The 26,592-nt window shown below is 35.5% G+C and overlaps 1 protein-coding gene across 1 annotated transcript in view; it reads left to right on the top strand.

The window, feature by feature from the left end:
- The window catches only part of Cad87A (cadherin 87A), a 152,333-nt gene that overhangs the window by 122,375 nt on the left and 3,366 nt on the right, over nt 1-26,592 (top strand). The window contains exons 17-33 of the mRNA XM_088226103.1: nt 1,349-1,540; nt 2,333-2,430; nt 3,400-3,534; nt 4,215-4,566; nt 7,293-7,532; nt 9,480-9,670; nt 9,942-10,128; nt 11,977-12,194; nt 13,865-14,062; nt 15,852-16,011; nt 18,556-18,691; nt 19,611-19,843; nt 21,862-22,038; nt 22,176-22,288; nt 22,376-22,542; nt 23,767-23,924; nt 24,818-24,932. Of these exons, the coding sequence (XP_088082229.1) occupies nt 1,349-1,540; nt 2,333-2,430; nt 3,400-3,534; nt 4,215-4,566; nt 7,293-7,532; nt 9,480-9,670; nt 9,942-10,128; nt 11,977-12,194; nt 13,865-14,062; nt 15,852-16,011; nt 18,556-18,691; nt 19,611-19,843; nt 21,862-22,038; nt 22,176-22,288; nt 22,376-22,542; nt 23,767-23,924; nt 24,818-24,932 (3,070 nt within the window). The remainder of the gene's footprint in view (nt 1-1,348; nt 1,541-2,332; nt 2,431-3,399; nt 3,535-4,214; nt 4,567-7,292; nt 7,533-9,479; nt 9,671-9,941; nt 10,129-11,976; nt 12,195-13,864; nt 14,063-15,851; nt 16,012-18,555; nt 18,692-19,610; nt 19,844-21,861; nt 22,039-22,175; nt 22,289-22,375; nt 22,543-23,766; nt 23,925-24,817; nt 24,933-26,592) is intronic.

Raw genomic sequence — 26,592 nt, 5'->3', positions numbered from 1 at the left:
CGATGGTAAATACAATGTCTTATAATAAATACAGGCACTGATCAAATAAAATACAACTAGATAAAATTAAAGCTAGGACAAAAAAAATAATTACTACCTCAAGACAAGATCCGGTCTATCTTAGTGATTTTTTAAAATCTATAAAGACTTACACTAAAAAAGTCCAGATCTTGTCTCGAGTTTACAATACGACACAATCGGGACATTGGTGCATGCAAGCCATAGTTTGTGTTGTGTTGATCGAGGAACAGCACATTATTATTTTGCAACCGGCGGATTCGAACATTGAATGCCACTTGTTCCAGTAACGATGGTACATCAATTAAGCCATTCAGTAAATTAAACATATATATGGAGTCAATGTTATTTCTACGTTATTTTAGACTTGAGATTTTTAACATTGACTCCATTTCTCCGTAAGTGTAGTCTCTCCTCTCGAGGCCAATCATCATGCTACTTTTCTTAGCAAACGATGTTGCACTGATTCGATATGATTTATCTAGCCTGCATAGAGGGAGACCAGATCATGGATGCATATGCTAAAAGAGGACGGACAAGCGAGCAATATAGTGTTTTAATTGTGAACATATTAGTTATGTCACTACTAGATGTCCCGCTAACAAACCCAAGAGTTTTAGAGACTTGTTAATCGTAGCATCAATATGTTCATTAAATGTAAGTACAGTCCATGATAACTCCTTATTATAATAATATTTTATTATAGTTTGGAGGTCATCACCATCAAGCTGTAAAGTTGGCAGGGTCGAACACCGCTCTGGCCCGCAACGCGTAACCCGACGCAACATCAGCTCGGACAAGTAATTAAACGTCGTGTAGCGAAAGAATATGCACATTTCATCTTGGCATTTCTCTCAATTACAGTGGTGAATTACATCACAAAACACCTAGGCTTGAGAAAAATCACATAAAATTTTTGTGTTCTCACCGGGAATCGAACCCGGAACCTTCCGAGTGAGTGAGTCAAGCGTCTTGACCACTACACCACGGAGGCCGCCCAGCTTTGTTTGTAATGGAAAAAAAAAAATACGTTTGGGTTTTTCAGTCAATCAGCTATCCTTCAATACTTGAGTGTAATCTGAGCTGTGTCAAGCGCGTGCTAATTATGTATACTGAAATTAGTTAGGAAAATTCACCTACCATCTATTCAATTCAGCCATGGTCCATAACGTATCCCCCGCGATCAACGGATCCATAAATGTGCATAAGGGAATAATGATGATGAAATATCCGATCTTCAGGCTGTCTTTATACTGTTAAACGGCGCCTGCTGCTAATCCTAGCCGCACCGCACTCCCGACTCTTTTTAAAAGCTGCCATTTTGTTTCAGGATCTGATATAATCAAAGTATTGGCTACAGATCTCGACAGTGGATTGAATGCGGAAATTAAATACACGATACACAAGGGAGGGTTCGATGATTTCGGTATTGAAAAGGATACTGGAGTTATAAGAATCACATCCAAACTGGATTACGACAGGCGCAACATGTACCAAATGCAGATTAATGCGGTCGACCAAGGTAAATATATAAATAATAATACTAATGTTAGACAGGCATGCTTCTGTAATGTCCTGCCGGTAAAACAACTTTGCGACTACAAGTTGATTGTAGATCACTTTGTTGATCCGGAATATAAAATTTAAAAAAAGTTTCCCACGCTCACAACGCTAGATTAAAAACTAAGGGCTCCCTGATCGTTCCCCGAATTACAAATTACTTCGGAGAGCGAACATTAAATTGCATTATTCCAAGATTGTTCCATGATCTCCCACAAACCATCATTAACATGAAAGATCTTCAAATGAAAAAATATCTTCTAAATACTTTATAGTGCCTGTTAATAAATAAATTTGTATACTTAATATAAATAAAATAATATAAATAAAATAATGTAAAGTAAACCTGTCATAAATTAATAAAAATGTGTCCCACCGAAAAGGCTTTAGACTTAGTGGGTAACAAATAGCTATATGTATTTTTAATTATTAAATAAACGCTGCTCTGCAGCACTGAAACTGAAAAAAAATAAAAAACCTTAGCCCGCTGATCATATTAGAAATTAAAAAAATATATATATATATCAATATCGACCATCGATCAATGTCGATATCTCTATTACATTGATATTGACAATCGATATTCTGAACCAGTTCTAAACCAGAAAACTTTTAGGATGACCTAATATTTTGGGCTCTGTAACATGAAATGCCGTCCAAAACGTAAAGAAGGACAAATAATACACGGCGCAACAACCCAGAAAAATATCCCATAGAGTTGCGTTGAAGATTAATCATTATGATTTTTTTGCAGGGACTCCAAGCCAAACTGGAACCACAATCTTGACTGTCACAGTAGCGAATGCCAATGATAAATTTCCTTATTTTACACCAGAAATACAAACGGCAGATGTAAGTTATTTGCAAACATATAATTCAATGTATTTGCATACTGATTTGTCAAATTAAGATAATATGAACAATTGAACTACATTTATGGGTAGATACATCGATATGAAACAAGGGGAAGTGTACGTCACGGTACACATATCTACACTCTAAAATGACATAGTTTCAGTATAGTCATAGTTGAAGATAAAAGTCTCCCGACCGACTATAAAGGTACACTACCGATCCCCCCACCATCAAGTTTTGATGTAAGTACATCGGTTTATACCGGCGGGTCTAGAACCCCTCGATACGTTTAACTACGCATTAAAAGCGTCATAAATTTTGTTCCACCGAGCGATTATTCCTTTGATTATGGTTTATTAAAATTTTCATCGTTTTGAGGTTGGCACTTTTTTTCTTAAAAGCCTATTAAAAATATGAGAGAGAAATAATTAAATTTTGAAGTCGAATTAAATTCCGACATAACTGTCACTTTAATAAAACGAACGCCTAGATGCGAAAATCATGTCGCTAGGTTCTGTCCTATTAACATAAGAGTATCTAGGCGTAAGGGAGTTACCAGTGTAAAAAATAAATTTAGTTATTATATTTTTTCCATCTGTTTTCTATCTTTCCGAGTGTATGTATCAAGACGTTATAGGAGCCGGCTTTGTAGTCGATCGGTAGATACATACAGACGATCGTTAAGCGTACCGTCTAAAATTCATGTTCAAGCGAACATTTTTTGCTTGAATTAGGATTTATTAGAGTTTATGAGTGCTCTCATATTGCTAATCTCCTCCTCCTAGCCCAAGTCCTTAAATCTATTTGCTCGGGTTTAACCAATAGCCCACCGAGGATGCGATTTATTTTATGATATAAAGGATCACATTCACATAACGTGTGTATAGGTGTTTTATCATCTGCACTGCAAAACCTACATTTAGAAATAATAATATTAAGTACGTACTCAAAATATTATTTGTGTAGGTGTCGTCGGATGCTGAAATCGGAACTGTAATTTATAAGTTGGCTGCAGTGGATCAGGATATCACATCACCGGAGGACCTGAGGTTCGATTTGGGCCTCGAACCGATTACAGCAGTGGACAAAAATGGAAAAGCCGTAAGAAATTTTTACTACTTAGTAATTTTAAGCTCTTACGTAAAAATATATAACTTAGTTTTATGAAAATAACAAGAAGAAAAAACAATCATTTTAAAAGAGAGATCGAAATTATTTGAAAATATATATAATAATCATGGTGAATTAACAGAAAGTTACAATTTCTTCATCTACTACATACATACTTAGGTAATAGATTTCTCTGGATTATGTCTAGTCTGCCTAACTAGGTACAACCTGTTTAAAGGCAGACATTTTTATGCAAAAATAAACAATAACATGACTACCTACTAGTTCATTTATTATACAGTTATACAATATTTAAACATACCATTTATTATTTTAGAAGGTTTTTGAGCAAGTTTTCCGATTTTTCTCTCTAAATTCAGTAACCATTTCTTTTACAAATATATGTAATTGAATTCGGGACATGGTTTTGTAATGTTCAGGTAACCTATAGAATATTTTGTGGCCCAGAAACCTGTAATTTCTCTGCCCGAATTCAGAGTTTGTAATAGACCCCATGACCCATCCTTTACTTTGACTTCTGGTAAAAAAAAAATATATTTTCTTATTATAATTCATATTCTGGATAATTTATAATGTGCATTTTTGTGAACTTCAACGGTGCTGTACTATAAATATGCCAAAACGTTTTTTACGATGATGCGATGTCGCAGGTCACCGAAGACACTTCCTTCCGCCACTGGTTCCACATAGAGAAGGACGGCCGCGTCCGCGTCGTCGCGACCCTCGAGCGCAGCCTCGCCGCCTCGGTCTCCCTCCCCACCCTGGTGCAGGACCTGTCGGCGCCGGGGCTGCAGACAGCGCGCGGGGTGCTCCGGCTGACCGTGGTGGGGGCCAACAGCTCGCCGCCCTCCTTCCGCCAGCCGCGCTTCGTGGAGCGCCTCGAGGAGGGCCAGCCGCCGGAGACGACCCTGGCCACCTTCCACGCCACCGATACGGATTCCGCTATCTCGCACTACTCCATCGACCCACCCAACCACTACTTCCATATCGATAATGTCACAGGTAAACATCCTAACTCACTAGACTTTATTTGCGCAATAATAATGCACGAGCGATTAATACTCTCGGGAAGCATCCGCAGAATATGACCCAGCCATCTATATCACCTCAGCTTGATGACAGTTAATATATAATATTATTACAGACAACTTATACGGCGCTATTTTCTAAGAAAATTAAAGCTAGGACAAAAACATATTACAACAGAGAAGAAGAACATTTAAGAAAAGGTAATATAGAAGTCTAGGCATCTACAGGGCTTATGACCTGTCAATGGCTGGTTTAAGTGGCCAACATTCACCATTCTGCCTATATTTGAACATCTATATTCCTTCAATTCTTTCATCTGTTGATGTTTGTGAAGTTAAAGAGCTGAAACCTTTATTTATTATATGCAGGTGAGATTCAAGAATTATTTCACCTACATACTAGGCAACGCCTGAAAATGTTATTTTTTCAATTTCTATACTTATCATAAGCCCTGTAGATGCCTAGACTTCTATATTACCTTTTCTTAAATGTTCTTTATCTCTGTTGTAATATGTTAATATAAACAGCTCCCCAGGGAGTTGAATCCAGTCCTTGTCTACAAAAATTCGGACAAACTCAAAATATTGCTAGGACAAAAAATTTAAAAATAATTACTACCTTGAGACAAGATCTGGTCTATCTTCAATCTAGAAAGTTTGCACCAAAAAAGTCCAGATCTTGTCTCGAGTTCACAATGCGACACAAAATAAATAACAAGTTAATAGATTGAGTTTTTCTACTGGCATTTCTTGGTGGAACTGCATTTTAATTATAATAATAAAAATACCCATTATTTATTTTATTTATTTTACAGAATATTTGTACAATACAATATTTGTAAATACAAAAGGGTGTGTTTATGTGTATTTGTATGAGAGTAAGTGTATAGGTGTATTTGTGTGGGAGTAAGTGTGAGCATCATTAAATAGCAAGTGGGATCGTATAGCAGCCAGAAAGAATGAGTCTTAATTTATTTTTAAATATAGTTTTATTCCGCTTTTATTTTTACCAGTGACCTGGTTTCGTCGTGACCGACATCCCTGCTTGCACAAGTATACAAGTAAAACATTTGAAATTCGTTTAGTCTCTCTCCACGGTCACGACAAAACCCAGTCACTGCTAAAAATTATAAATAAAAGTGGAATAATACTAAATACGTATTTTGTGGGAATCAAGGTGTTGTTCCCCCCCCCCCAAATTCTCAATTTAATTATATAAAATATATTTTTTGGCTTCCCATTTCCCTTATCCCATTAAATATTATGTTATGAATAAAAAAAATATTAAAGTTTTTCCGTTGTTCAATTTTTGATAATTAAGAAATGAAAAAATACTAATTTTCTAAAACGTTTTTAAATTTTTTTATTATTATTTTTTTTTTATAGAAACCCTATTTTATGGAATTACATTAATATTTTTTAGCTTATAACTTTTATTAAATGCAAAAAGAGACCTTTAAATTCACAAAATGTCATTTCATTTATACCTATAATTATTTATTTATTTTATTTTATTTGGGATTTTTACAGCTATTACATAAACAAAATAATAAGAAAAATCGTAACAATACTAAAGCCAATTAAAAAAATCCACTGACACATAATATATAAGAAAAGAAGTTTAGTAATTGTATTTGTGTGACGTTTGTATTCATGTGTATGTGAATGTGAATTATGTTTTCATTCTGATTATATGCGTATTATATGTACTTAATTATTAATTTAACATTTATAATAAATTGCCCATGTTGAATTATCAATATTGTATATACAAAAAATTGACAATTGTAAATGTTTGAAACACGTGTAAATTGGGCGGGATTTTTTACTTTCATCGTTTATAGGACCTTACACTAAAATTAAGCCACTTGGTCAACTTAGCATTCCTTTTATACAAACGGCAGAGTCGGCGTTTTAAAGAAATTGTGCTCTAAAGTGCCTCATTACTGTACGTGAATTCCGATAATATTGTATGAAGTTGGGATAGATGGGTCAAAAACGAAAAACGTAAAAATGAACACCCTCGTAATATTTTTTAACTGGTTTCTTTGATATGCAATTGTTTTTAAACGGTGTAGGCTCACAGTTTATTGCAAATGGTGAAGTTTCCTGTTCTTTTAAAATGTCTTAAAGGCCTGGTTATGGCACTGTTTCAGTTTAATTTGCTTCTCTGTTGTGGAAACACCTTCAGTTTTTGGTGTTGTTTGTGGTGGTATTAAGGACTAACGACTTCGTTCTGTTTAAAATTTCGAATTTTAAGATACAGAATAATGATGGACAAGGTCATGTGACTGCGCGCGTGAGAGGTGAAGTGAAGATGAGCCGGGGAGATTTTATGCGTATATGTGTATGTAATTCTCCCTTGGGAGATTATAATACGAGTAGTTCAGTATTATGGATAAAGATTTAAAGTTAGGGCGAAGCGCGGTACAGAGTGCGGCGAAGGGTTGAATTTTTCGCAATGTGCAAAATGTATTTTTTTATTTACTTCTGCGCTTAATGTTATTGTTTTTTTTTAACGATTTAATTTATTTTTAAGTGTTTCGGAAGGCTAACTGTTTTAAAACAGTTACAATTTTTTTTTAACATCTCTAGTTTGCGACACTAGCCATGGGACCACAACCCGTTTCAAATTCACATTGAAATACAACCCCAGGTATTCACATTAATTGCCACATTATGTTTTTGAAATTTTTTCAGGGATTGTCCGTTCCAGTCAAAAGATAGACTACGAACGAGTTCACCAGATCAACTTCACCATTGTGGCGTACGACACGGGAGTACCCCAACTGTCGGCAACAGCTCTAGTTACTGTGAATGTTGTCAATGTCAACGATGAAGACCCCGTGTTTGACGAGCCCATGTACGGAGCTTCCTTGGAAGAAAACTCTCTCGCTGGTACTGCCGTACTGAAAGTTCACGCGGAAGACAAAGATGAAGGTAAAAAATTCAAATTAAATTATTTATTAAAAAATGCTAATCATTTGTGGACACAAAATACAAAAGGAGAATATTAAAGAACAGTTCTGTTTGGAAGTAAAAAGACTTATACCCGTATGCAAAGACAAAACTTAAGGTGAGGAAAGTACATTCTATTGTATTCACCTTCGGGTTATTCTCCGCATTTGAGATTAGAATGTACTTTCCTCACCTTAAGTTTTGTCTCTGCATACGGGTATTAGTTAAATGGACCAATTCATCTCTCCAGTTACATTCTCAGGCAGGTGTAGTTTTAAGAAGTTTAAACTATATATGTAAGTCCAAATTGATTGCAACAGAGAGGGAAAACACTTTTGAAAAGGGAATATGGAGGTCTTGGCATTTACAGGGCTTAAGACCTGTTATTGGTCATGTTGCATTTTTGAGTAGCCACTTTACACACTGTAACATTCACCATTCTTTTAAGCATCCATATTTCTTCAATGTAATGGTCAGTGCGTTTGCCTACCATGCGAGAGGTCTCGGGTTCGATTCCCGACATGGTTGATATGAAATATTTATTTAAAAAGGGTGTTTTCACACTACAATATTTTCACAAAAAACTTTAACTCTTAAATCCCCGTTTTAAGAATTCAAGCATTTAAAATTTGTTCCAGTTTTACTATTTTATATCTTATTTAAACATAGTAAGATGTTAAGTGCTCATTTAAGAACGTGTTTTTAATTTTTACATTTCTTAATTTTATATTAAGTTATTTAAAGCTTTTAGCCTGAATAAAATACCCGGTATCAGACTTATCCTTAAATTTATTTTTAAAACTACAGATATATGAAATTTGATATAACTTAGTGTATTTTGCCAGTTTTTAGAGCGTTAAAAACTTTGAAAACTGCATCATTAAGTCAAATCTGCATATTTTCGAGTTAACGTTTTTTGCTAGTATACCCACGATTTCATAGTCCCTAGACTCGTACCTGAAGCGTGAGACTGATCATCTTACCTTAATGTAACAAAAAATTATCAAGATACGATGCGATCGGTGTACCAATGCAGTGCCTTATGCACTATTAGGTGCGGAAAGGGAATGATGATGATGATTTCCTCGACTCTTCCATCTGTTGATTTTCATTAAGTAAAAGAGCTGAAACCTTTATTGAAATATTTTACCTACTATTCCGCCTGAAAACAATTTTTCAATTTTTATACTTCTTCTTATACCAGTTTAGTCAAGAATGTTTTGAGTATGTTCAAATGTTTGTAGAGAGGTTAAATTTCACTCCATAGGGAGTTATTAAGATCTATCTTCTTCCATTATCCATAAGGACAATTAGTAAGTTCTCAAAATATAAAATTGCTATTAAGAAATGGATAGTGGAGGTGGGTTGCGCACGGATCGGTGAGTGGATCAAGCCAAATATGTAAAATGTATGCACTGTTTATGATTTTTTTTAAATTAGTCTATATAAATTGGTTATGTTTTTTATGAATATTTTTGTTTTTTATTGTTTATTATGTTAATTATAATTAGGTTAATTGGTTTAATTACATTTCTTTATTGTGATTATTTTGTTAATATTGTTAAATAGCTAATCTTAGGCATGTTTCACATTTTGTAAAATGTTTCCCTCACACCCCAGTGAGGGAACATTATTCTGTATAAAAAAAAGAATACAAACAATGTAAAAGTATAAATAAATAAATAAAATAAATTTATTGCAACAGAGCGGGAAAACACTTTTGAAAATATAAGTCCACCTCGCGGCGTAGTGATTGGCACATTTGCACATGCCAGAGTTCCAAGATTCAATTCTTGGCAAGGTTGACAATAAATATTGGCTTCGAATGTGGTTTTACACTACAATATTTCATTGTCCCCTGGCTGACGCCCGAAGTGTATTACAGATCACCTTACCTTCGTGTAATACATGATATTTTTGTTATTCCAGGCGTATTTGGTGAACTGCGCTACAGCCTCTCCGGTGAGCAGTCACAGCTGTTCACTATAGACGCCGTGACAGGCGATATTCGGGTGGCCTCCGGAGCTGTCATCGACCGGGAAACGACGGACGACATCTGGCTACAGGTTACCGCCGTAGATAATGCTCCTGTCACCGCCAAGAAGAACGCCACCGTACCTGTAAGGACCACTTTTAAAAGAATTTTCAATAACAAACTTGAATGCTTTATATGGTAAAATTGGCTCTGCACTATTAGCCATTTGACTTTTTTACTGAATTAAAAATTATTTTTATTACAATGTTTTTCACTATAATATTTCAGGACTAGGGCCCAAAGCGTGACTGATCATCTTGTCCTCGTGTGTATTACAAATGACTGCTGATACTTTTCACTTTGACCAATTTTATTTTTCTCAATGATTTTAACACGGTGTTAATTTACTTCTGCAGCTACACATCAAGATACTGGATGTGAATGACAATGCTCCCGTGTTCGTACAGAAGTCATACAACGTCACCGTCGGAGAGAACTTGTCCGTTCACCCTCCCAATCCTGTCATCCAAGTGCGGGCGGAAGATAAGGACGCTTCCTTCAACGGACAAATCAAGTACACATTACTGGAGCAGACTGAAAAAGGTTAACATTTCTAATTCTATAAAGTTTTATTTGAAACTTACACTTAGCAATGCGTGTGATTTTCTTCAACTTTACATGAGAGGTAATTTATTTTTTATGTCACTTTATATCGCATCTCTTTAAGGCTATAGTCTGGTAAAACGCACGCAAAATGAGGAAATCATTCGATTTTGCCATTTTAAAACAAATGTTTTTTTTTTAATCGCGCAATAATAAAAAAAACATAAAATAGATAAAAACAATAATATTAAAAGGTATTTCTATTAACACTTTGTATCCCGGAGCCGTGTAAACACGTGATTATATAACCATGCGTTGTGTTTTCACGTGGTTTACCAGCTGTCTAAAAAAGTGCATTTTATTGACATCTAGTGACTTTTATTTGTACTTTTTTGCTGGTGGTAAACCATGTGAAAACACGGGACCGGGACACAATGCATAGTTATTATAATCGCGTGTTTACACGAATCCGGGATACAAAGTGTTAATAGAAATACCTTTTAATATTATTGTAAGAGTGAGGCCCTGTATATGTGCGAACATTGCAATGCGCAATGTGGCTCTCCATAAAGGCCAATGTTGGCAAAACTATCACACAAAAATTACTTATTTCAAATAAGTTTGAGAAGTTTCAATTGATTGAACCCAGTATTTTCATAATTATGACACTCTTAAGAAACCCTTCACAGATCATGAAATTTCACAAAAATGGGCCGGGCACGGGGTAAATTCTATGTGTATTTGGCCGGTGCTCAAAGTGTTAAAAAAAAATACTTAAAAGTTTTATGTAACTAAAATATATATATACTTTTAGACCGGCAGATTACGCCATTTCAAATTTTGACTAAACTTAGGTATCTGGGTTCTCATATAAAGACTAAGTATTGAACTAAAATTTGTTTTAATAATTTTAAGATAATAATAAATTCAACACGAAAGTAGCCGAAGCCAAATCTTATTTTTTTTGTTTTTGAAAAGAAATATGTAAAAGCATTTTAAATCACATTCATTTTTGTGAAATTTTCCTTTATTTCTACGTAAAATTATGCCTTCAGTTAATACTTTGGCCTCATATTCTGTAAGGAAAAATATGTCTTTCTACAGCTCATTGTAGTATACATGGAAAGTGCCCCCCCTTTTCATCCATAAAGAAACAGTCCATAAAGACTATTCTCTTTTATCTGTATTGCATTTTAACTTTCAATGTATTGTATACTAATTTAGCAAAAAAAATCTATTTCTTTACAATCAAACCCCAAAAAATAGAAACTTTCAAATATTTCACCATACCCCTCACTAAAGCATTGTCAATTTGTGATCAATATAAAAAACAAATCTGATTTTAAAAAACCCCCGATCGTCCAACCACCATTAATTCCTGGCAAAACCCTAACTGTCCTAACATCATTGTCATCATTCCCTTTCAACACCTAATGATGCATAGGGCACTGCATTGGTCCACCAATCGCGGCGTATCTTGACCATTACATGAAGGTAAGATGATCAGTCTTACGCTTCAGGTACCAGTCCACGGACTATGAAATATTCTGGTATAAAATCACCCTTTTAAATAAATAACCATGTCGGGAATCGAACCTGAGACCTCTTGCTCGGTAGGCAAATGAGCTGACCACTACACCATGAGGCTGACGTGACTGTCCTAACATCAACAATATAAATGCAAAAACCCTTATTGTCCTAACACCATTTGTCCCTGCCGAATTTGATACGGGTGAGATTTTTGATCAAGACCTTGGAGCAGATGAGCAAGTCCCAGAGCACAGGCAGTATGCGATCCTGTGAATCAGTCTACTATTTAGTTATATTGAAATGTCTGATTATTTCCAGGAGTTTTCCTATTGGACCCTGACTCTGGCATCGTGTACCCGTCCCAGCACCTGGTGGGGAACACGAGCCACCACCTCAAGGTGCAGGCTATGGACCGCGCCGGAGAGGGTCCGCACTCCGACACTGCTGACATCGACATCACAGTCTACAGTGTCAACCAGCACCCCCCTGTCTGGGTAGTTCCCGATAACGACCCGCCCGTCATAGAGTTGCCCGAGGTTTGTCTTTAAAGGTTTTCAAGCAACGGTGTCGAGATTGGTCTAGACCAGTGATGGGTAACCTTTTTATCTCGGCATATTAAGATGATGAAAAAACCCTGGCTTGACCCGTGTGCCATGTCACACCTGGGAATATCAATAATTTTTGCAGTCCCAGTAAAGGGAAGAGTTTTGTTTTTAAACTATTTAGTCATTATTATTCTTATTCTTGCGGTGCCTTGTCAGGTCCCCCCGGTCTTTGGCAATCACTACAGCGAAAGCATCTCGGTCCTGCATTACTCTAATATTCCGCAGCCAGGAAACTGCTTATTGGATGTACTCACCGTAGTGATTCCTGGGAAAAGATTACCAGAGCGGTTTCCAGTTGCTTTCTCTCGTGGATTTTTCTGTCGGGTATACTTCCCTTAGCTAGTTGGTTTTGGTTTTGAGGCACCAGAAACTCGCCTTTCATCCTATCGTTATCTGCTGTGATCACACCGTTACTAGTGTGATCCCATTGCCCGGGGTTCGCAACGTGGACGCTAACGAGTTGGACTAGTCAGTAGTGTTGCCGGTGGAATGCAACTGGGCGTTCGCAGCATTTTATAGAATCATACCCTCCAACAAGATGTGACTCACTGCGACCCTACTGACAGTGCAAACCGTAACTTGAGCAAAAGCAAATCATTATTTACATTAGTGACTTTTTCAATCTTCAATAATTAAAGGTGGTATATTGTACATTTTAAAAACAAGGAAGCGTTACAAATTTCATCAGCCAGTCAGCTTTTTTTTATTTAACTCCAAAAATAAGGTCTTACAAAAGCATGTTGAGGGAAATCTAGTAAGTAAAGCCATTGCTATCCTCTCTGCCTACCCCAACAGAGAAACGGCATGATGTTTTGTTTGTTTGTTGACATATTAAGCTTCCTAGGAACCAAAGACCTTTAATGTACTAACAGTATGATATAACTACAGATGTAATTACTAACTAACATAATATACTAACATACATTTAATCTGCATTAGCAAAACACATAATGAAATTCATGATTATAGTCCTTAAAATACAGCTTGATTAGAATGACATTTGTCAGCAAAAGTGACGACATAACTTTGTAGTAACGTCTAAGTAGTTATTTATATTGACACACGAAAAATCATTAGTATCTGGCATGTTAATTTATTTTTTTAATACAATGCTTGACACATTAATCAACATAAATATATAAAATCAGTATAAAGTTTATATTTGAAGCACTAACTTTGTGGTTATTTATTTTATTATATAAAATCAGCTTTAAAACTAAAAATAAACCTAATTATTAACGACGTTCTTACAAGGTTACATCATTTTGCAAAAACGTTAGAGATGGGACAAATTGATCAATGTAAATTGATTTAATAAAAAAATAATTCATTTGATGTTGTTCATAAAAAAAGTATAAATGTCTTATTTTTTGGTGAATATTGTCTTAAACACACTATAATAGGCTTGTTTTTGCGTTTTTATATCAATTTTCGGAAACAAGAAACTGATAAAATCGATTTGATCTGTACATAATCAGTGATCATTCATTTCCCATCACTATTGACATTAGTTTGGCAGCTGTCATTTTAATCAAGCTAAATTTTAAGGACTATAGTTGTAAATGAACTTCCTGTGTAATGATTTTCTTATCTTTTGATAGAACGCCGCTCAGGCAGATATTGTCCTGATAACCTTGAACGCCACCGACGAAGACCCGGGAGACAACGGCCGCGTGACCTACTTCCTGAAGGTGGGAAGCAAGAATGTGCACGAGACCAGCGAGTTTTTTCTAAACGAAACTACGGGAGAACTCAAAACCAAAGTGTTTTTGGATAGAGAAGTCAAAGACAGCTATCAGGTTTGTTGAAAAATCACTTTCAATATATTCAACGCCGTAATCTTACATTTTTAGCATGGATTTTAAAGAAAACAAAGAATTTGTATGAAAAACTGCAGAATAACACGGAGATGCCATTAAAACTTGTGTTAACTATCCAACTTTATTTATTCCCAGACTAATGACAGGTAAAATTCATAGACAAAATCTTAACTTTTCTACTTGGTTGAACACGGTGAAAACAATGAGAAATTTCAGCCCTACAGAAAATTGGATACAGAAACGTGTGGTAAAACTATGTACGATAGATGTACAAATGCTGAGATCCGTATATTATGTAAGGCTGAGACGAGCATTATTGACAAAATCAAGAAAGGAACTCTGCGCTGGTTTGGACATAGAACGAATGACGACAGAAGACAGCGAAAGAACGGCTAGGAATATTTACAATGCGAATGTTGATAAATGCAGAAATAGAGGAAGACCGAGAAAGACGTGGCATGACCAAATCCAACAAATACTTGAAGATGGACATGTCAAAAGTCGGAATAATCGGCACGCGTGCATGAGAAGATATATGTATGTAGAAGAAGCGAGATCTGTATGCAAAGATTGATTGTTGTGGCGTTCCATTCTCTCTGCCTACCCTTACGGGGAAACGGCGTGATGGTTTGTTGTTGTTGTTGTAAATCTTTTCTTGCGTGCGGTAAAAACCGGAGCATTAAATTGTAGCGAAAAGATTCCTGAAAATGTACGAAAAAAAGAATCATTAATATTTTAATAAAAATGAACTACTTTGAACGACGTCTTCAAAGTAGTTTAAAATTAAAAGTTTAAATTAAAAATTGAAATTAAAAGTTCAAAATTTAAATTTAAAATTAAAAGTTTAAATTAAAAATTTAAATTAAAAGTTCAAAATTAAAAGTTAAAATTAAAAGTTCAAAATAAAATGAAAAAAAGTTAAAACTAAAAAATAAAATTAAATGTCAAAATTCAAAAAGTAAAAACATGTCATCCTTTGATTAATGTAATATGACGTTATAGCATCGTTTCCAGGAGTTTTTTAGCACAGTATTTTGAGAGTTAAAAGGCATTGTTTAAATTACTCAAAGGGCAGTTTCCACAGCAAATTTTCAGTAAACATATATGGTTTCAAATAGCGGCTTGGGCTACATATTAAGGCACCTTTTAATATTTCAAGGGGGCTCAGCATAGCAAATCTGTTTTATGTAATATTTGATTTTATCCGAGACAATTTACTTCTAGCTCATTTAATTTTCAGAGCAATAGTGTTTTTTGTAATACGTCACATTGAATTTAGTCCATAAAATTATGTTCTCTATCGCTGGAGAGTCGGGACTCTGCCACAATTTCATCCTTATTTTCTGTCATGGTATTTATGACTATTTTAAAATTGCTTCTTGTGGTGTAATGTAAAGTCGGCTTCGTGGTGTAATGGCCAGCGTGTTTGCCTGCCATGCGAGAGGTCTCGGGTTCGATTCCCGACAGGGTTGATATGAAATATTTATTTGAAAGGATGTTTTCTCACTGGAATATTTCCCAATTTGTATGTCCCTGAACTGGTACCTGAAGCGTAAGACTGATCATATTACCTTCATGTAACCAAAATGATCAAGATGCGCTGCGATCGGTGTACCTATGCAGTAAAAGAAAGAAACTTAAAAATCTAAATATTCGCAAAACACAAACATTTTTTTAATAAAAAAAGGTGTAGTTGATCGAAGCGTCAGATGTCTTTCGGTTAGCTAAATAAATGTGAAAACTCATCAGCAACCTTTTTTATTTTCAGCTGGTATTAGTAGCTACGGATCAAGGTACCCCGTTTAGAATGGAAGTTCTAAAATTCTTGACAATCGCTCTGACTGACTCTAATGACAATAAACCGCAGTTCACAAAAGACCTTTACGAGTTCTCAATTGCTGAAAATCAGCCTCTTGGCACCATTGTGGGTAAGTTATTTTGATCTAGATGTAGACTCTGAAGTGCAGACGAAGGTACACCTATACGCATTCTATGCGAAGTGATGCTTCATATCATAAAGGCAAAGTCACAAAATTCAATTTTATTTAAAGCAATTAAAAAGTATTACGAAATGGAAAAAAATATTTATGAAGAAAAAAACATATCAAAATTTAAAATAATGGTCAAGACATATGTGATAAACAATTTATAAATTAAATATATTTGCAATGTTATTATTAGAACACACATAACAATATGTATGATATGTGTGCCCTATTTTAAGATTTAAATAAATAAATAAATAAATAAAAGAAGCCACATCCTCGAGGGACCACCGGTTAAACTTGAGGATGTTAGAGCGCTCACCCCCTACTTAATAGCCCAATACTTGCTCTTTAAAGACTTGAACTTGGAAGGCAAGAACTAAATTCACAGGGATCTGTCACAATAGATCTTCACAGGTTACAGTGATGTCAAAAGCTTATATTTATTTATTTATTTCGACGGCTTACGCCTTTAACAAACTGTATAAAATAATATTGAAAAACAATTATAATAAAACAAAACACCTGAACACAGTATAAAAAATATAGATACATGAAATAAAATCAGCAGAAAATAAGGAAATAATAAAGAAAAATTAAATAAGAAATTATAACATAGGTATGCAGCAAATTAACAAAAAAGGTTTTGAATAATTTAATAAATTTCATAAAAGGTTTAAATAAAAAAATATTGAAGTAACAGAGGCGATGTATCATAGTATAAACAGTAAAACAGGTATAACACTTAGTACATTTTTATAATATAGAAAAGAAGTGATTAAAAAGTAATGATTTTAATTGGTATAAAGATAAATTGAATACTTCTAAGTTTCCATGTTTGATTGCTAACAAATGGAACCGTGGAATAGGCGAGTATTTGGCATAGTTTGAACTATGCAAATCAACAGCAAAAGAAGTATTTTGTCTCGTCCCACGCTGTCTCATATAAAAATTCACACAATTTAAAAGTTCGGGACTGTCAATAACATTATTTAATAACTTGAAAAGCAGCACTGAATCTGAAATTTCCCTTCTATCACTAATACATATTAATTTGAACTGCTTCATTAAACATTTATAGTTAAGCTCTTTAATTGGCACTGACATATATAGCACTGACCCTCATTAAAAAAAATATGAATAACTTATTTTGATTGATTATTATCATAATATATGAATTTTTCTACCCGGGAGACAATTAAAAGCACTATCTTCATCACTCTGTATCGAGACTTAGCTTAGCTTTTCTACTATTTGTGAAGATACAGTATCGACCCTCGACCAGTTTCGAAAGTCGGAGAAGGTATAGACAGCGATAGCTATCGAGGGTTCCTTTACCCCGGGCATACACCAGAACCTCCTTTTACACAGAGGGTACGTTCCATGCAGTACCATGTAAAAATGTATACTAAAAAGAGAATAGTGGATAGGTTTCCTTGTTTAAAAAAAATGTTATTTTTTATTGTACCTTAATTTTATTAAAAAATATAACATGACAACAAAAAGTACTTTAAAATTCATAACAAAGATTATTCACCATCACCCTTCCGTCGCGTATATATCTCTGCCCCTAGTAAATAGGCAATATAGGAAATTCCATAAACAAATTGTTCAGAGACCATCACTCCCTCTCACTTCTGTTCAATGTACTTCATAGTCCCAACGCTCCCATATACCTGCGTGAAAAATTTCAACGCTTATCAGTTCATGGTTTACCTCTTCGTTCTAATTCTCAAAGCACTCTCTGAATACCCATCCACAATTCCTCTTTCTTCTCTAACTCATATAGTGTCCATGCCGCTCGACTGTGGAATCATCTCCCATCCACCATCAAAGATGTTAATACATTATCTCTGTTTAAATCACGTCTGAAGAAATTATCTCCTTTCTCTTCCCTAATCTCTCCTCCTTTCCTCTTTCCTATTTTTTCCTTTCCCGTTGAGTAATAGTATTGATTTATGGTAATTTATATACAAATACATTTATTTATATTTTCATATTTCTTTCGCTTTTTTTATCTTTATTTTCTTTTGAATATGTTTTAACTTGAATTATAAAAATAAAACTTTCATTTTATTGGTTGGTTAGTTGAAAGAAATTGCCATTTGGCAATAAGCCTACCAATGTACAATTAACATTATGTACAAAAAGTTAAATACATTTAAAAAAAAAAAAAAGTTTATTATACCATTACGCATTGTTAAATTAATTGCCAAAATTTACATTTATTAAAATTTGATTGCGTGTTATTTCAGAACCGTGTAGAAAGTAGTTCCGGTGCACTTATCTATGCACGAGAAATGACAGAAAGCATGTTCAAGCGAGCTCTTTTTATTTTGTATGTGATTTTTGTTAATATATTTTTAATCATTTTAAGGTGGCTATTTTTCATCTCGGAAGCCTATTTAAAATATGAACAAATGGCTTCCGAATTTTCCGATCCTACCACAGACCCCAAAATAATGGAAATCTTTTGTATCCTCATAGGGACGGTGAAAGCGTATGACAAGGATGCAGGGGACAATGGAAGAACTTACTATCACGTCATTGAAGGAAATAAGAATGGCGCCTTTCTAGTGGATCGTACGATGGGTATTATTCGAGCTAATTGCTCCTTTGACAGGTAAAATACATGATATATAAACCTGTATTTCACGTTTCATTTTTCTAGTAAGGAATTTCCAAATAAACATTTTTTCTCATAGATTTATGTACACGTCAATATTTCTAAATTTGAGGGCAGTGTTAAATGACAGTTCATAGGCCCTGTAAAATGCTTAAACTTCCATATTCTCTTCTCAACGATGTTCTCTGTCTCTGTTGTTGTACATGTTTTCCGGGCATTATTTAAACAATATTTATCTTTTTATCTTATACATAAAATTACACTGGTCTGCATGAAAATCGACCCTGATACCATGCCTGCTGACTCTTGTCTCAAGTGATCTCTTGAATCGGAATATGACCCCCGTTTTCCCCCATCACCCACCGTTCTCCACCTATTTCGACCCCCCCGCCCCCGATTTTTAGGCCCCAGCCTGGACCATCAAACGATACGTTTACCGATGATGAAGAGTGTTCGGCTGATTCACCTCATCGAGAACCTCACTTCTATTATTATTTACAGTTAAAATAATCCTTTTCACCCCGAATTCTTAATCAAATTCATGACCATAAAATTACTATCGAAAGATGATAAAAATAGGGGGGGCTCCCCCAAAAACGGCACGTGATGGGGGAAAACTGGGGTTACATTCGGATTCAGGAAGTCATTTTACATAAGAATCAGCAGGAATGGTGTCAGGGCACGAATTTAAAATTATATATTTTTAGACTAGTGTTAATATACAGAATTCAAACAATAACTAAATAAATGTGTTGGCCATCTCTCAGCCGTCATCAACCTCTCAGACTGTGCGACCAAAAAGCAGTCAATAACTTCTTTAGCTCGAGGCTCTTACAACATTTCCACCGTTCTGCCATTATATTATATATTTTTATTCCTATGTAGGCACATCTTATATTATGATATATTTTTACAGGGAAAAGGAGTCTGAATATACTCTGACAGTGTACGCCAGCAACGACCCGATATTCGATAACAAGGCGAACCCTCAGCTGGTGACCCTGGACCAATCCAATACCGAGGAGGAAAGTGACAATGGAACCTTCACCTACAAGATGGAAAAGGACAAGAGCATCGCTCACGTAGAGATCAAGATTCTGGACGAAAATGACAACGCTCCTAAGTTCGAGAAAGCCGTTTACTATGCCGGTACATATAAAGATCCATTTGTTATTTATTATACTACCGGCCTCATAAAATAGACATTTTACTAGCACATAGTAGTTGGCATTTCAATGAGCGAGTTAATTCTTACCTCAACTTTTCAAACTCAACCACTGTCTGGTGCTGTCTTAACTATGTAACTTTACTCCATGTTAAATGTCAATTAAAATTTTATTTATTTCTCTTCTTTATATTAAATAATCTTTGTGATAAAAACTAGCCTCAAAACAATTTGAATTTAAATAAATTACAATTACAGTAAAACCTCGTTTTTATGTTCCTCTATTTTACATTTTCTCACTTTTTATGCCGAAATGTTAAGGTCCCATTTTTTTTCCATACATTCTCATTCAAATATTACCCGCAATTAACGTTTTTGCGTTTTTCATAACCCTGGTTTTACATTGAAATTTTTTCGAAACTCATTAAATCTGACAAAAGACGTCAAGCCGCGCGCCACCGCATGAATGGAGAATAAAATCGAGGCAAATAACAAAATGTGTAAATTATTGTCTCAAACTACATTCAAAGAAGGTGCAGTGTAATTGACCATTTTGATTAAGTGACTAATTTCAAAATGACTCGCCTACAATTTGTATTGAATGCCGCAGCGAGACTTATTTTCGGAATCTCTAAGTTCAGTCATATCACTCCACTACTTCGGGAACTACACTGGCTACGCTTTCCACAGAGGGTCGAATACAAACTCTGTTGGCTTATGTATAAGTCACTGCACAATTCTGCTCCGGAATATCTAAGGGAACTATGCATTCCAGATGAACTAGCTGACAGGCGTCTAACACTTAGATCAGCTACGTCTACAGCGAGAGGAAAAGTTATTATACCTCTACGCAAACAGCGCACTAAATTTAGTGAACACGCATTTGCGGTCGCAGGCCCTATGGCATGGAATGCTCTCCCAGCAGAGGTGCGAGGCTGTGAAAGTGAAGTGATCGGAAAAAAACTTAAAACCCACTTGTTCTCTAAATCATTTGAATAAATCCGTAGCATGTGACAACAAAATAAATTATTTTAATTAAATTACAAATTTAAAAGAATCACAATGTAAAGCGCCCTTGAGGTATTTTGTTACGAAAATGGCGCTATATAAGTTATCCATAATAATAATTTGGACATTTTGCTAAATTCTGACATACAGTTGAAGCATGTTTAGGAAGAATAAAATCTTGACTTCAATAAATTACGATGCGGGAAATTTAAAAATTTGGCATTAGAAATATTATTTGAAGTTATAAAGATAATGTGAAAATAAGATATTTAAACATCTTCATCATCATCATCATTCCCTTTCCGCACCTAAAAGTGCGTAGGGGACTGCATTGGTACACCAATCGCAGCGTATCTTGATCATTTTTTGTTACATGAAAGTACGATGATCGGTCTTGCGCTTCAGGTACCGTCCAGGGAATATGAAATATTCTGGTGGGAAAATACCCGTTTAAATCAATATTTCTTATCAACCATGTCGGGAATCGAACCCGAGACCTCTCGCACGGTATGCAAACGCACTGACCAGTACACCACGAGGCGACTCAGTATATTTAAACAGTTATCACAAAAGTGTGAAACATTTTTTCCGCGATGTAAATGACAGTTGAATTTCTGTGTTACCATACTAAAAAAGTGATACCATATAAATAAAATTTCCCAGTATTTAGGGGAAAAACCATTGTATGTATTTTATGCAAATTCGAATTTTTAAGAAACTTCGCTTTACAATTTAATGCTCTAATTTTTTCCGCGCGTAAAAAAACATGTTTTATATCCTATTTCCCGTAGCATTGAACTTCATCCTTGCTCAGGAGAGTTTATCTTCAACTATACTGTCATAGTGAAAGTATGGCTCCCGTATATTCCGATTGTAATGGCCCACCAGATATTTAATAGGCTTGTAGTGAAACTGTTTAATAACAAATGTTTATGATCAAATAAAACCCAATTTTTTTTTTAAGGTTACTTATATTGTAAATTTGATATTTCAGGTGTAAGCTCTACGTCGAACAAGAATGAGTTCATACTGTCAGTGAAGGCTACCGATGAGGACTACGGAGACAATGGCACCATCACTTACCTAATCGGAGCCTCTAACCTCTACAAGTTCGGCAGTCAAAATTCTACCGGCTCCATCGTTCCATCACCATTTAATATCTCTGAAAATGGTATATTACTTCAAACTTATAACATTATTAACCTTAACTTTATAGAAAATAGCTCTAAAATGTTGATATTACATCGAGTTCAGTCAGTTCTCTGCGTGGTACTTTAGTTAAAATTGGAATAATTCTGGTTTCCATAGGTGATCTGCTAACGGCCGACTTAATGCTCGGGTACAATGAAGACAGATTTGTGCTGAACATAATGGCTCAGGAGAGTCAGCCACCGCGCCGACAAGCTAATGCCGATGTTTATGTGAGTATTGTTTTGTACAAATCCCTATGAGTAAAAGCATTCAAGTTTAATACCAAATCTTTGACTAATGATAAGTTTTGTTTCTAGGTTTGGGTCGTCACTATGGAACAGTTAATTCGCTTGGAGTTCTCCAGACCATGCAGCCAGGTGAACAAGCAGCTGCCGATGGTAGTTTCTCGGGTCAACAATGCTACGCAGTCCTTCGCTGTCATCAGCTCGGTACAACAGAACCCACTCTCCATGAATAAAGACCGGTACGGTTACTATCAAGTAAAAAAATAACATCTTCATTATCATTCCATGTCCGCTCCCTAGTTAGAGCATATGGGGTCGACGAATAGCCTCCAGGCATCTCTGTCAGCTCCCGCAGTTCCACACAAACTGTCAGCAGCGGACGCTGAAAGCCTGATGCCTTGTAAAGTAGGCAGGCACGATTAAGGCTCCCGTTGCTTCCGCTCGATGACAGTTATCATCTGAGTTTCCCGTTCGTTCTCCCATTTTTTAATTCCTCACAGTCAAACCCAAGATTCTTATGCGACTTCTATTCTCAAAACTCAGTATTCTGCTGTTTTAAGCCCTAGTGAGGTGCCACGATTCGCATCTATAGATAAGAATACGTGTTCATGATCATCAGCCGTCTCTTGTCTAATGGTGAACGTAGGCCTCCCCCTTAAGCTTCCACATCTCCCTATCCCGAGCCAATTGCATCCAACTACTTCCTGATCAACTTGTCTGAGGCTTGCCGACATTTCTTCTGCCTGCTCTGGGTCGCCATTCCAGGGCTTTTTTTTAGTCCATCTAGAGTCTGTGGTTCTAGCTTTATGACCAGCCCAGCTGCATTTCTGTTTAGCAATCCTGTGGACCACATTGACGACCTTTGATCTCACTCTTATCCGAATCTGTCTCTCGACAAAATACCCAGCATTCTCCTTTCCGTAGCTCTTTATGTCTATAATTTGTGTAATTTTTTTTGTGAACACAAAGGTTTCAGTGGCAGTGAAAGTTTGTCAGTACGACAGCGGTGGAGCTACATAATAGAGAAATATCACATACTACGAATACCAATAAAAATATATTAAATGGATTTAGAATAATTAATTGTATTTTCAAAATCAATATGGATATTGTGGAGAAATTTTCTCATTCACAAATTAAAAAAAGAGCTACGCAAAAAAATTATCTAGAAAAACGCAACATGTTTGGCCTTGATAGTGGTGACATCAAGATTCGTGACAATGTTCTAAACAAATTTGAATAGTCAGGAACAAATAAACACGAATCGTGATTTGACTGAACAAACATTTTTATCTAAAAAATCAACATTGCTTTATAAATTGCCCATCCTTTGTGTACTGTTAAGTGTTACGAATCACATGATTAGTACATCCAAGGTGAGGATTGTAAGCAGTTTCTAGGGGTGCGATTTGGTGTGCAAATCACAAACTCGGATGTGACGAAAATCAAAACTTGTTTTATAGATGCGAAGTTCACTTCCTCGTCGTTGATCCTGTGACATCAGCTGTGATCCAGGTAGACAGAGTTCTGGAGTCTATAGACACCCAATTCGACAACCCTAAAGATCTGTACAATGCATCAGGAATAGTGGCCATTGTAGCCGCTAGCAGCTCGCATAAAGGTTTGTTATTTATTTTTAAATTAAAAATTTCACTGCTACTTTTGTTCTATTTATAATGTTCTCTAACTAAAATTAATTTTGAGTCAAATAATAAATTCCTAACCCTTAAATTGTGGTTACTTCTTCTTCTTCTTGTGCCATATCAGGTGTTCTCGACGCTGGCAATCACTTCTAAAAAGCCCTCTCTGTCTTGCGCTGCCCGCAACAACTCTTCCACATATCTCATTCCGGTCCAGACTCTTATGCTGCGCAGCCAAGACTTTTGCCTTTTGCCAGGTCCACGTTGTCCCTCAATCTTGCCCATTAGAATAAGTTGGAGAATTTTGTACTTTTCTTCACACAGGAAGTATGAAGAAGATCTTACGGACCTTTATACATTTTAATGTTGAAATTGGCTCTCCTCAGGACCTCTACATTGCTGACCAAATCTGTCCACCAAGCATTCTTCTGTGAAGCCACATCTTGAATACCTCCAACCGGTTCATAGTGTGCGCTTTCAAAGTCCAGGTATCTGAGCCATACAACAGAACACACCAAACATAACACTTCATCATTCTCTGCCTAAGTTTTAAATTCAATTTATCATTTCAGAATATGGTTCTCATTTTGTTGAATTTGGTTACTATGATATATAATTACTATGATGTTAATTGAATTCTCATCCCAGCTCTCACTGGAGTAATTCTCATTCAGCGCATTCACGTCGCGGAGGTAGACCGTTCAGTAGACTGGAGTGTTTGGATGGGGACCCAGCATTAGCATCGGTGTTGACAATCTTGCTGTTCTAGTTGCAGTATCGTAGAAATTCCACTGTTTTCATTTCACTTAAATATCAGTTTAATAATCTTGTTAATTTAATCAAATATGAAATAATTTATTTTTTTTCCTAATAGTGCCAGTGGCGCAGGATTCCTTCGATCCGGCACTCGCTGGCCTCATAGCACTTCTCATTGTCCTCTTTGCTGGGATCGTGGCCTTTGTCATCATACGCACTTGTCTCAAGCAGTGGTAAGTTGTAAACATTGTGTATTCGCTTGTCTGCGTCCGGGCGGGCGCGGGTGAACTATGCCCCTGCCCCTGAAACGCCAGAAAATCTCACCCTACTCGGGTTCTGTGACTGATGTTGCGTCATATGGAATAATTGGATGGGGTGGTTGTTTGGAGTCAATTTTAAAGCCATTGGCCTTTCTCCAAAAACTTTATTATAAATACAGTAAAACCTCGTTTTTACGCTCCTCAATTTTATGTTTTTCCGCTTTTTAGGCCAAAATGTTTATGTCTCATTTTTTTTCCATACTTTTTGTTTCAATTATCCCCCCAATTAACGTTTTTTTACGTTTTTCGTTGAAAATTTTTCGAAACTCATTCGAACTGTCAAAAAACACCGAGCTGCGCGCCGCCGCGTGAATGGAGAATAAAATCTAGGTAAATATAAAAATGTGTTAATGATTGTCTCACTAAATTCAAAGTAGGTGCAGTGTAATTGGCCATTTTGTTTGAGTGTCTAATTTTACAGATGGCCAGAACACTCGAGTTGAGAGGTGAAAAAGGCCATTAAAAAACGAAGAAGACATTTTACTAAATTGTGACATGCAGTTGACGCGTGTTTAGGAAGAATGAAGTCTTTACATCAATAAATTACGATCCAGAAAATTGGCAATAGAAATATTATTTGAAGTTATAAACATAATATGAAAAGAAGATTAAACAGTTATTATAAAAGTGTTGAACAGTTTTGCCGCGATGTAAATGACAGTTGAAATTCGGTGGTGCCATACTAAAAAAAGTGATACCATATAAATAAAATTTCCCAATATAAATATTAATCCCTAAGGGGAAAAAATCAATTGTTTGCATTTTATGAAAATTCAAAAATTTATTTTCGTGTTAAGGTTAAGTACCTACATAAAATTATTTAAACATGTTTTTTTTTTATTTAAAAAAAAAAACAGATTGTATTATTGATTTTTAATGAAAACAAAGGTAAATATTAATAATCCCCAATTATGACCGTTTTTACAATTTTTCATATCCTCACTTCAGCGTTTTCCTCAGTTCAACACTTTTTTTGCTGCTCCCTTGAAAAATGTAAAACAGGAGTTTTACTGCAATTCTAAAACTGCAACCCACCTACCTCTCAGATACTGTTTGAGTTAACAAATTTTCTGTCGGATAGCTTTATGTCAGGGCGGTTCTAATGCGGAAGTTTCGTTTTTTTTATTTGTTAATAAACTATCAAACTCAGCCTAATTTTTAAAAATAATATTTTTATGTATTGTATTATCATCGCTATGATTTTTTAAAGTTTTGTAATTTTGAAATTACTCCATCCATGACATCACAAGTTCTAGTCGGTGAGTTCTGCTGATTGGTGAGTTGGCTTCCCGGAAATCGAAAATCGGTTGATTCGGAAAAACTTGTGACATAGTTCAAAGTAGTTAATTTTTTACAATATTTTGGTTTTGTTCGAATTGGATTTCACTCCCTAGAAAGCTATAATGAAGAAATATGGAAATCTAGGTATTTACAGGGCTCATTGGCTAGTTAAAGCCACTAAAACCAACAGATTGAGACGTTCTTCTTTTCTTCAGAATCTCACACACTTCAATAAAGGTTTCAGCTCTTTTACTTCACAAAAGTCAACAGATGGAAATGTGGATGTTGTGAA

Source organism: Micrasema longulum, unplaced genomic scaffold (assembly GCF_059751315.1).
Source record: "Micrasema longulum isolate JH-2025_06_02 unplaced genomic scaffold, ASM5975131v1 h1tg000407l, whole genome shotgun sequence".
Classification (NCBI taxonomy): Eukaryota; Metazoa; Arthropoda; class Insecta; order Trichoptera; family Brachycentridae; genus Micrasema; species Micrasema longulum.
Note: the sequence above shows the minus strand (reverse complement) of the source record. Positions and strands in the feature narration are given on the sequence as shown.